We start from the raw sequence: 12,800 nt of genomic DNA, 5'->3' as shown, positions 1-12,800 counted from the left end.
TGTAAAAGAAGAAATGATCCACTGTGCAAAATAATTCAGATTCATTACAAGTGGAGAAAGCTTAAAATTAGAGACGCACCAATCAATTATTTTCCCTCAGTAAAACCAATATCTGCATCACTTATAGGTTTGACCTCTAAAGGACAAACATATGCTTTCTTCTTTGACTGAGGGAGTAGCTATGAAACTAATTGATTTTTTTACATGTTTATTAACAATGATATAGCCTGAAAATGTCAGTTTGAAAATGCTAGTTTTGCGACTGACAATCACATGACAAAGGGAAAAGCTTAGATTTCAAATTAATCAAAATATATTCAGTTCAATCAAATCTTGGACAAATTTGAGGCATCTTTGTTTCATATGACAGAAAACTTACAAGTTAACCTAATCCACTGATTTGGACCAAAGTAAACAAACTGCAGGTGTGAAAAGCACCAAAAATAGACGACTGTAATCTCTTATGGAGACGCCATTTTAAAAAGCTGAATTGTCTGTATCCATTTTCCAAAATTTATATTTTATTAAATATTTATTACTATTATTATTCTTGAAGTCAGCTAAACAGCTTTTAACTAGCAACTGAAATATGTCATTTTCTTCCAGCTCAGACCTTTAAGCATCTATTCAGTTGTTTTCTATGAACTCATGATCCTGTTGAACCCCAGAACTTGTTTAATAATTTAAAACTTTGAATGTAATCCCAGGTCTCATAGAAAGAGCACAGTGGCTCTAACTTGGGCCAAGATTTCTGACCCATAAACAAACATATCTAACCACAAAGAATTTAGAAAATATATGGCTTTACATGAAATGTGACGAACTTATAACAAAATGCCTATAAGCTGAAAATATTTTCCGCTTCATAGTTGTGTGAATCATGCATGGCAACAATACAGACCAACAAATAAGACAGCAGTGGATTAAAAATGATCTGAGAACTTTATGTTTTCCTCACCTCACTTTATAACTATGCAGCTTGGCTTGTGTTGGTGTGAGTCTGTGTGAAGTGTTACCTGAGGTTGAAATACTGGCACGCCTGCTTGCTGTCCTTGTGGGTGCATATCCATATCCATGGTGTTAGGAGCTTGATCCTGTACACCTCTGGAAGAAAACAAAAACAAAAAGTTCCTTTAAAAACGCTACAGCAATTCCAGTCAATCTCCACTGCCGATCACAGACAGGCTAGTTAGTGATTGCTGCCATGAGATTCGGTTTCAGAGGAACTGGAGCCTACGTCTTTGCCGTTGATTTGACACTCTTTGTCCTCAAGTTGCAACATGGACAAGCTACAACAGCCAACAAAAGCAACCTCAAGGGAGCTTTGTAATGCTTTAACGATATCTTCCTTGGAAATGATCTGTTTTATCAGTAACTGGTTTAAGCACATTCTGTAATTGTTATTTGTTTGTTTTTTGTTCTGAGGAAATGTAGGTCAGAGACTTAAGAGGATATAGGTGTATGTCATTGTTCTGTTTAAGTGCATGTTTAGGCACGCGACCGATGGGGAAGCTAGCTGAGTAAGAAAATTGCTCATCTTGAAATGACACTTTAAATAACTGGCAGGTTTAAAGAAAAAAAAGTGCATGAAAATTGTAATTTAGTTAACATCATAGGACAGTCAAAGCAATAAATGCAATGATTATGCAGACTAAAATTTGCACTGATAAAAGACACAGGATCCAGCACTTACACATCACCAAGCATGTCACCTGCAAATAAACACCTATGAGGTGTTGTGTCTATTGGTTTTCAATAGAAGCAATTAGAACCAGGAAACACACACATACTCAAAACACACAGAGAAATAGAAACGGAAACATCACAGTTTAAGCTATGCTGAACTCTTACCATCTTGCTGATAATTAACCTGACTGATCTAATCTCTCTGCAGTCCTTTGCAATATGAATATTGCACACAGTGATTTTGCGATGACAATAAATTTGCAATACATTGTGCAGCTCTATGACATTGATAATTTTTTTTTTGTAAATTCATATAAACTGATGAAGTTTTAAATTTCACAAAATACATTTTCTCTTAGTTTTAGCAATTCAGTGTAAATTAGTAATTCCATTCTGTTTGGACAGAGAATACATGTCTGTCCATCATCATATCAACTAACACCAGTTTAAGATGGTTGCTGATCTAATTGATGTAGATATAAAATTTGAAAAAAACACAGACACACTCCATGTTATTTTACAACTCAACTGACCTTCAAGCCTTTTGTTGTAATTTTTCTAAGCTTTGTGTTTTGATAGAGTGAGACTGGCATCATTAAAACCTCTCTCTGTTTCTGGCAGAGTGACAAAATAAGCAGTGTGAGTTCTGTATCTCACGTTAATGAGATCAATTACAACTGCCGTGTTCTGAGGACCCCCATTTACGGTCAGCAAATGGGAGAAAAAAAAACATGGAAATCAGGAACTGATTTACAAGTGAATTTGACCCAAAACAGCAAATTCTGCTTAAAATGGAGTTACTGTCAAAATTCTGAAAATTCAGAGTTTTTCTTTTGCCAAAAACTAATAAAACAAATGAGACGTAAAAACATTTATTGGTGTCAAGAGTGTAAAGTGAGTTTAGTGGTATTTCAGCAATGTAGGTAACAAATGGTGACCAACGATAAAGGTTTTATCATCAACTACTCATACAAAAGGATCAGCTGTGGCTTTAAAACTTTGTTAAAAATTGTTTGGTGTGCAGAAGAAATACAAACTCAGTCTGTTATAATATGTGATAAGTATGATCTGTCTCCTTTTTATTTATCAAGTCAAGATTTTTTAACAGGATTAACAAAAACTTTACAAAAGATTGACAACTATAAGATCACATCCATTTCTTTAATAAAATAAAATGGATGAGGTTTCCGTTGCATTGGGAATTGCACTTTTATTTTTATCTAAACAAATTCAGGTTGAGGAAGTGAGCAAAGGGAGGGAAAATGCATTTCTTTCCATGCCACCAGTGACTGTAAACCAACTATTTTCTCACTTTACATAAGCTAATGTAAAACTCAAGCTATGTTTCCTCACATGAGTCCCAGATTCAAATTAGGAAGCAAATGGCAGAGGACAAAAATAAGGAAACAGAATGAGGCAAAAACTGATCATACATATTTATCTCCTTCTAGATATATTTTAATCCACCCACCTTTTTGATGAACATTGCATTTCATTTCCAAAACTTCACTGACTCTTAGGTCATGGTTTTGCTTAAACATTTTCTCAAATCGTGTCTATTGTTTTTATTTCATACTTCCTCATATCCCAACAAACAAAATGTTTCAAGCACTCCATAAAAGATAATCGCTGCTTTTAAAATGCTTCTCTCACGACCACAGTTGTAGACAAGTTGTAGACAAGATGTAACAAGCGCCGCATCAAGGTATACTCTGGTGTTTTTACGGTTACAAAATCACAAAAGCAGCAATTGATTGGAATTCATACAGTAAGGCAGTGGTAATCTGACTGGGATAGTGCAGCAACTGGTGGGGGAGGGGTAGAGCACAAACTTGCCTATTTTAAAGCATTTCAGTTCAAGAAACACAAACAGTCATGGTATAGAAACTAAAGAAGCGTGACCCTTCATCGTACTAAAGCAATTACAAATTGTAAACTAAAACCAACTAAAACATATTCCAGGCTCTCTCCCTTTAACACAGATAGACTAAATAAGCAACAAATACCAGCTTGTTGGTTAAAAGGAACCAACTAATGTTTTTAAATATAGATATAAACTAATGCAGTTTTTGAATTTTCACCAGGAAGAGACACTATAAAAAGCAGTGAACATTTTTCCATTTCTCTTGCCTCATTTTCCACAAATATTATCATGCAGGGAAAAAAAAAATCCCATAGGATTTTATTTATTCTAAAATGTGCACCAAAACAAAGGGTGTTTCTTTAAAGATAAATGTCATAGAATTTATCAAAAAAAATAAGTTCCTCTTCTTTTGAAAAGTTGTGTTGCATTTATGTCTATAAACAAGTTTTCTTTATTTAGCTGGACTGAGGGTAAAAATGGCTCTTTGGATTGTAAAGGTTGCAGAGTCACTGCTCATCCTTATTCAGTCCAATGTAGCAAATGCACTGGACATTGCTTGAATATAGTATTTGGTAGGAAATTAGATTTCAGGTGCAATTCATTCACATGCTGCATGCTAGCAGAATATCTGGCCAGTTGACTTTTACTGCCCCTAATGCCAAAATCTGATGTATATTTTATTGGCTGAGAAACTAAATCTCATGAAAAGTGTTGAGAATGTTGCAATGATGTAAAAAGAAAAAGAAGAAGGAAGAAAATGTGTGTTAATTATAATCAATACTGTCCCAATTACCAATATCATAATAATAAAATATGCAGGTCAGACATCAAATGCTGTAAAAAAGATTTAGAAGTGCATACGAAATAGGGCTGGAACGATTAATCAGATTGAGGAATCAATTATTGAAATAATCGTTGACTTAGTATTTGATTAATCGTTAACTGGAGTGTGCAGACTCAAAAGAACTCAGACTAATTTGCTGGAAAAAACTTAGAGCAGTAATTAACACAAAAATGAACTGAATGTATTTAAACACACTTTACATTTAACATGAAAACACCGTTGTCTGCAAATAGGTTTCACCCGAAAGTCCTCAAATGCTTCACCCGGTTCAAATTCACTGAAGGAATGCTATGTTATTGCATTTTAGGCAAAGAAATGTTTATTTTCTTATTTAAAAAAAGAAACTGAATTATTTAATTTCATATTTTAATGTATTTAAATTAAAATAGGCTTAAGTGGTTAAATGAGAAATTGCAATTTCTTTTATCTGAATAATAATCTGAATAATTACTGCAGCCCTGGCTATTTCACTGTGTGGAAAGTTTCTCTCATTGCTATAAAAAGATTTTTCATATTGAGTGATGGAAAAATTAAATATGAGAACAAACAAACAAACAAAAAAAAGAGTAGGCCACAGCAGGGATGATGAAGGACAGAGTGCAACAGATGCACAACTGAGGAAAAAATGCTGGAAGAGGGAAAAGGGTTCGCTGGTAACCCTGATGAGTTTGTGGTCCTGAGAGAGAGCGCGCGGTGCTGTGCACCACAGAAGTTGGCGCTGGCTTTAGCTCCTTTTTAATCCCCATTTTCTGCCTCCTGCATTATTCATTTAAAACAGGAAAAAACACAAAACGCGGGTGACGATGATAAAAAAGGTGGATTGAGGCTAACTGGGAGAGAGTGGGGAAGTAGCAGGGTCCTGGCATCGGGACGCTCTAAAGAGAACAGTGCTAGATCAGCTCGCAATCTGGGAGACAATATGAAGATAAACCAACTAGTCTGGCTTTGAGGAAGAGAAAGAGTGAAGGGCAAGTACGGGGGTGAACAAGAGAGGAAAAATGCAATGTGACACTATCTGGCCCGGGTGTAGGATGGGAAAGAATCAAAGCCACCTTTGAGGAGCCAGAAGACGACAGTGAAAGTGCTGGAAGAGTGGTGTCCATGATTACAAGAAATGGAGAAACCTTTGAGTCTGCGCTCATGAAAGCCTACCCCAGGCCTCCTCTCAAACCCCTGCCTGACGAACGCTGATGATACACAAAGAGAAAAAGAGACGGAGAGAGAGAGGAAGAAAGCCTCTAATGATGGAGGGGTCCGGATACTACAGAAGCGGCACACTTTTCAATTCATTTTAATCACTATTCAAAATCATTAGCCCAAATGTGCAGGCACTCGTGTTCATTGGGCCATGAGCTGAGAGAGAGACAGAGAGGGGGAGACGACCAATTACACCTCAGCATGCAAGCCACTTTCTGAGGTCTTTTAGTAGGATGGTCCAAGAATTGACAGAATAGAAAATGAAGACAGGATATTTTTCACTGTCTTTCAATCTATGAGGATGGGGAGGAAAAACAGAGGAAACAGCGAGTGATGAAAGAAGTTCTGAAAAAGGCACTGAAAACCAAGTTCAACCACTCCTTTAAATCCTAAAATCTGCAAAACTTTTATAAGTATTAACGAATCTTAATCAGAGAATCCACACAACATTAGTGAGTAATCCAAGTCCCAACTAGAGAATAGGAGACGTGCACTGATCAGAAATTTGCGACCTGTTTCTCAATCGCCGATGCCGATTTTAGAAGATTTCTCTTGAACAGTACAATACACTCCCGCCTGTTTGTGGTTCAATATTTGAGGATTTTTCTCGTAGAGCATATCTAAAATATGTGAAAGAAAATGCAGCTTGGAAAGTTGAGATATTTTAGTGCCATGCAACTTAACGTGCTATTGGCTAGGGTTTGCCAAGCAGGCGATCAAGCAGAAACATTAATTTTCCTTGCAGTTGATTGGCTGCAAGAGAAGAAATACTAAGTCTGTAGATGCTAGTTTCAGGCGGTTTCTACTAATGCATATTGAGGTATATTCTGTGTTTGATCTATTAAAATAGGTAGTTCTCAGCATTTTTTGAGGAGAAGTATTAGCGGATTGTGGCTGAAGTATCCATAGTGGAAACAGTTATGGCACTACCACGGAAGGTAGCATTCACTTTCTGCAAGAGGAACGATTGGCTGGTTCACAAACACCAGCCAATACCAGCTCGAGTAGCATTGAATCTCGGTATTTCAGCATCCCAAACTGCATTATATATTATCTGTGATACTTTAGATGGGTTCTACTAACAAATCTGCAAAAAGGCAAAATTGGAAGAAACAACTTATGCCATTTAGTGAAACTTTGCCACCTTCATTAACTTTTCCTCTAGGTGCTTTTTAATCTGGTAATGCATAAACAACCTGTTCTTTCAAAAATATATTCTGACTTTAGTAAAAGAAAAAAAAAAAAACAATTGGATGGAAGTCAGAGGTGCTCTGCTGAAAAAGACAATATGTACCAGGAACTGTTTAAATTTTCCATTAGAGTCAAAACCTATACTCAAAATACCTTTGTAGCACTTTTATTTTATTTAACAGTTAAAATTAAATATACACAGTTTATAGTTTTATACTTTTTAAAGCTCTTAGAAATAAAACCTAAACTGTCATATCACATTTAAATGGCAATATCTACCTTAAGCCACAATATTCTGTGATATTGTAAAGATGGTAAAAAGTAAAGATTCGGCAGCCTTTAGGAGTATAAATATATCAGAATATCTAAAAGTAAAACATTTTAATTAGTTTACTATTCTTTTGCAGGATGACTAGTTCTTTTCACATTTTATTCATTCTCATAATACTAACTAAACTACATTGCCTATAACTCTCAGAACAGCTTTTCACTTTAAACCCTTTTTTGCTCTTTTTAATTTTCCAAGACCTCATAGGAAGATTTTATTTATTTTTTTTCATTGTAGGAGTAAATTATATACAATCCCAGCACAATAAGCTATCGGGAACTAGCTTGATTCTCATCAGCCAACTAAGCCAACACAGTTTGTGTGAGTACATTTCACCTTCTGGAGCGAGTAGAAAACTGAATTTCCAGCTGACCTTTCTTGGGCGAGTCCCATAAACAACAAACCCTGAATCCTCATCTGCATCGCCCTCCCTGTGCCTGCACACCTGCACGTGTGTGTCCTGTGCGTGCCAGTTTTCACTTTACATCCTCTCCTGATGTCTATAGCGATAAAGGGTGACTAATATAGAGAAAAGAGCTCAAGCACAAACAGGTGTCAACCACGACCCCCCCACTCCTCCCTTCTCTTGTCCTTCCCACGTCCTCCCCTTCCTGCTCCACTGGGCTCTGTTGCTCCTGTCTGTTATTCAACACAAGCTGGCACGTGGCTAAAAGCCCGGGCCACTTCCCTGCTCCATTGTGCTACCCACTCCACCAGGGTACTGACGGGCCCCTTGAGGCGGGGGGCCCTTTGTTGCCGTTCTGTCACTTAAGCAGGTGCCTCGCGGTAAAGGCAGGAGCCAGGCAGTCTGTGCTGCTTCGTTAGCGTGAAACGCCGTTTGATGTGCTCATTTCATCAGCCAGAGATGGCTGCTAAGGAGGATGCTAATAATCGCTTGAAAAACAAAAACATTCCACTTAAGCTTGTAAAAGATAAACTCCAATTTCAATGATAAAAGCCGAGTGACAGGCAGCCATGGTACCAGTGGAAAGAAGACCGCCAGCCACACCACTTCAGACTTTTTTATTCTCCTCACTTCGATTACAAGGTGAAAATAATCCATCCTGTCAATCACGGGGAATAAACAAGGTATACCGACAAACTGCTGACTGTGTACGGGAAGAGAAAATTATGTGGGCAAAGTATGCAAAAATAGAGCTGCATTTAAGACAGCTGTGTTATCCCTGAGGTACAAGCTTAGTGTGTCAATGAGAAGGCTGTGTGAAGCAGAGAGCCCCCCCCAGGCATTAAGGAGAGGGGACCCTGGGGGTTTATGCCGTGCGTGCACACCCTCGCTACTTTCACAGCCTTTCAAAATGCCACATCACCATCACTCCTTAGTTAAAATAGAAGCTGAATGCATAATATGTTGAGGAAACAGCAAATCAGTGGCTTCTAATTTAGGCTAGTTTATCAAACTGTAAGAGACGCCACAAGTTCTCAGGATCTCAGAGGAAACTGACTGAATAAGCATGACTTTAAGCAAGTAAGCACTCAGAACCGCCCCTCTTCATCTGTGAATAAATTATGACTGTTTATAACCAGAGGATAGAAACAGTTCAAGATTACACCTTTTACGGTGCCCCATGAACTGAAGTAGATTTAATCCTTAAACAAAGGTTACAACTAAACATAAAAAATTTGAACATTTATAATCAAAGGTTTAATATTAGACGCCAAGATGTACAGCTTTCCTAGAGGGCAACAGGTAGTTTTTACCATTTACTGATTAATCAAAGATGTTAAGTCTATCAGTTCCTTGTGTTTGAAGTAATGCTGTCAATCTATTAATTACTCTACCACTGTTCAGTATATTCAACTTTTTAAGCTTGAAATGTTTTCAAAAACATGCAAAGAAGATGCTTATAAACGTGCAACTACACAAACATATTTTTTTATTTAGGATGGTTTTAAAAGAAGTAATTTTGTTTCAAACGTTCATTTAGAAATGTTAACTTTAAATTCCATGCGCTGCGGTGGAACGATAATTCATTATGGCCTCATTGACCGCAGTACAAGACCATGTAACTCGCTGCTGTGAAGTAACTGACCCTCCACTGGAGAAAGGCTTTTAAGTTTAAATAGGTAATGTTATCAATCTGCATTATGCAATATTATGGCTTTAAACTGTTTTGATTAATTGCAGGAGTTAATGTCGTGGGATGATCTGAGACGGTTCAGCTCTGATGGTCTAAAGGGTTTTTTTGGTGTTGGAGTGTTTTATGCTCTTTCCCTTAGTGACTTTTACAAAACCGTGGCAAAAGTCAATGTGTATGTAGTTTTCTTGCACTGTCACAACTATATATTTAGTGAGCATGAGCTGAGCGCTAGTGTGAAGTTATATTTGTAGTTTAAACAGCAATAGTTTCCAAATTGCCGTTTTTTCAATTTAAATTTTTCAATTTTTCTCTAACGGCAAAACTTTTTTATAATTTTTATTTTTTTGTTAAGGTCTCTGTCTCAAAATCAGAAACAATAAATGTTCTATACATCGTGATGACTGTAATAATCAATGTTATGTTATTTTAGCAAAAATAGAAATAAATATGTTCTGTTAGAAATAAAAACAAGTTCCTGTTGAAACAGTTTTATTTAACATCTTTGTGTAAATACTGTCATCCTGTAAAACAATGAGATTTTTACTGATAGAAATTTCATACCAGCCTTTGTGTGAGAGTGTTTTTCACTATAGCTGCATATATTCTCAGTATTTAGGGTAGAGCAACCCTAAATTAATTTATATTAGAATCAAAGACCCACACCCAGAATTAAGCACCCCAGAATGACGAAGATCCCAGGGCTTTGGGCTGCCATTGTGGCCTGTGGCAACAACTCGGTTTTTCACAATGCAGAACATAAGCAGAGAACAGCAGAGCAGAGATGCCAGCCCTTCAGGACCAACCAGGGCTTTGTTTGTTAGCCATGTCACAGACTGACCACCAAATTAGCTTCATCACCTCTGGCACCAGGATATTAGATGTGACATCCGGTACCGCGGGCTGTGGCTCTGTTTTTCTGCATGGCTAGAGGGCTAATATGTAAAAAATATTTATTAAATAAAAGGGAACAAATGAGGAAAAAAATTACAAAGGGATGTGTATCTTTACAAAAAAAACAACAGAATATTAATCCAGATACCCGGAGCATTATAATGTTCTGGTATTACACAGAATGAATAAACTTCTTGATTTGTGAAATATTTTAACAATAGTTAGATAATAAAAAAAAAATCACATTTAAGCCAGTCTTAATAATGCAGTTAAGATTGGCTTTTATTGAAGCAATATTGTTAACTATACACATAAATATGTTTCAGTACCCTATGGCAAAACAGAATACAGTTTGTTTTTGTCTCACTCTGCTTAGCTGCAGCACACATTTTAAAATAAACTCATTAACTCAATATTTAGAAAACTTCGATTCCATCAAGTCATTCAACATGTCCTGCAACAGAGTCCTGGTTTATAGGACTGTCTAATTTGCACAAATTTGTTAAAAATAAAAACTACTTGATCTTTCCACATAGTTAATAGTGCATAATAAGCAGCATCAGCACTGGTTGTTGCTGAATTTGCCTTACATCAGCATTGCTGAAAAGTAACAATGGTTGTAATATATGCAGCAGCTGATAGGCTGCAGATATTATGTGGGAGCTCTGCTCACATGGGCCACTGACAGCATGGAGAGGATTTATTCAGTATCCCAACATGTGGAGGATCTGCATCACGACGCGTGTCTTTAGCTCACTAAAATTACTAATTGTAAATCTAAAAATTACAATTAAGATCCGTTTTATTGCAACTTACCACCTCTTTGTTTACTGTAAATAATAGAACCAAAGACAATTCAGTTATTAATCTGTATCAAATAGTTGATGGATAACAACAGACTTCCACATAAACGATATGCAAAGATACAGCAATGTATGGATTTATTTGACAACATGTAGGGTTTCTGTGACTTATCCTACTTAATGACTGACAATGCAAACCTGTTGACTTTATCTTTATAGCGTAACATTTTTTACACAAAGTTGGCTCCACTTTGTTAAAGATTAAGACAAACATGGACGGTAAGCAAACTGCTTTAATGAGAAATGAGTAACCTCTAAGTGGAGAAAAGTAAGGGAGTACTTCAAGTTATGTGGCAGTAAAAGAAGAATTTGACAACACTTAGCCACTACTGATGAGCCGACAGAAAACACTCAGCCACCATGAGTGTCTACGATTTTATCCAAAACAAATGTTGGAGGAAAGTTTTACTCTTGTTTGATTAATGCTGAGACTGTGTGTCAATGAGCAAACTTCTACTCATTTAACAGTAAATAAACTCTAATATTTACATGAATCAAATTTAAACTAGACAAACTCCTTGGGCACATGCAGATATAAAATATGATATTTCAGTCTTTATTATTACACATTATTAAAAAGGATTAAATAGAAACAGGTTATATAGTAGTGCTCATGACTGAACCAGTTTAATCTAAAAATTGTGACATTCTCAAACAAATCTGTTGTTTTATGAAGATTATCACTTATGTATTTAATAAAATAGCCTTTTATAGAGGACTATTTATTATTTAGATTAATGGAAGAGTTGGTAGTTCATTTCTGAAGAAGGCCACTTGGAAAATGCAGGACAAATTAAACATCAACATCATGCTGATTTGTTTCTGGGAGGTAAGAAAGGCTTTTCGTTACGATTCCTCCTGTATGAAATTAATTTCAACAGAAAGCAACCGTTTCCTTTTCAGCCCATTTAAAAAAAAAAAAAAACAACTTAAATGTTTCTTATGTTCTCTTGATCTACAGTTTTCCTCCTCTCCTTGAGTTGCTTGATGCAGTTAAACTGTGTTAGCACAAAAATTTGTCTAAGAGGAAGTGACAAGCACAAGATGTCCAAATCATTAGTAATGTGAGAACAGCAGTTCCCAGGCATGTCTCGTTACATAGTTAGCTGCTAAAGTAAGGTCTATGGTTTGGGTTTTTCATGGAACACGTCTTACTGTAAGGTCTGTGAGGGTTATGGAGAAGGACCACAACCCCCCGATACCCTTCAGAGTCAGTTAGCAAAGGCAAAATCTAAGACCCTGAACCCAAAACAACCTTGGCCACAGCCAGTCACTGAATAAGGAGAAAAAGACACACAAGCATTAAATGGAGAAGTTATTGTAAAACGAGACGTCTACATTGAGTGCATATGTTAACCATGGAGCCATGGGAACAAGGCTCCACCAAAAAAATGAAAAATAAAATAAAATCAAGCTTTGGGCCAGCTGTTGCTCAGCTTCATTCTGCTGTGGCTACCGTGGAGGATACTGCTGGCTGCTGCACATACACCCTTCCAGCCAGATCTAAAGCAGTCCAGCTCAGAGAACGTGGCACCGCTGTTTCATACACACATCCAGGATTTTGTTATGCAGTCCAGAAAGACGACTCCCATTAATAAAATCAATGGAAAACCAACAAACTTCACAGTATCTTTAAAGAAAACTTCCAAATATCTATTTAGTTTACCATTACATGATGCTAATAAAACAGGATCTTATGTCGAATTTCAAACAAAACAAAAAAAAATCACAAATTGGAGCTAAATTAAAATGGAAACAAAAATCAACGTGAGCGCAGCATATACACACACAAAAAAAAAAAAAAAAGTTCTGTGTTTATTTTTATTCCTCAGGCACT

The 12,800-nt window shown here is 36.6% G+C and overlaps 1 protein-coding gene across 1 annotated transcript in view; it reads right to left on the bottom strand.

Annotated features, from left to right (window-relative positions):
• The window catches only part of nek7 (NIMA-related kinase 7), a 78,916-nt gene that overhangs the window by 55,000 nt on the left and 11,116 nt on the right, over positions 1-12,800 (bottom strand). Inside the window, exon 2 of the mRNA XM_044129979.1 lies at positions 1,017-1,104. Within this exon, the coding sequence (XP_043985914.1) occupies positions 1,017-1,076 (60 nt within the window). The 5' untranslated portion in view covers positions 1,077-1,104. The remainder of the gene's footprint in view (positions 1-1,016; positions 1,105-12,800) is intronic.

The sequence above is a fragment of the Gambusia affinis genome, linkage group LG10, assembly GCF_019740435.1.
Source record: "Gambusia affinis linkage group LG10, SWU_Gaff_1.0, whole genome shotgun sequence".
In the NCBI taxonomy this organism is placed as follows: Eukaryota; Metazoa; Chordata; class Actinopteri; order Cyprinodontiformes; family Poeciliidae; genus Gambusia; species Gambusia affinis.
Note: the sequence above shows the minus strand (reverse complement) of the source record. Positions and strands in the feature narration are given on the sequence as shown.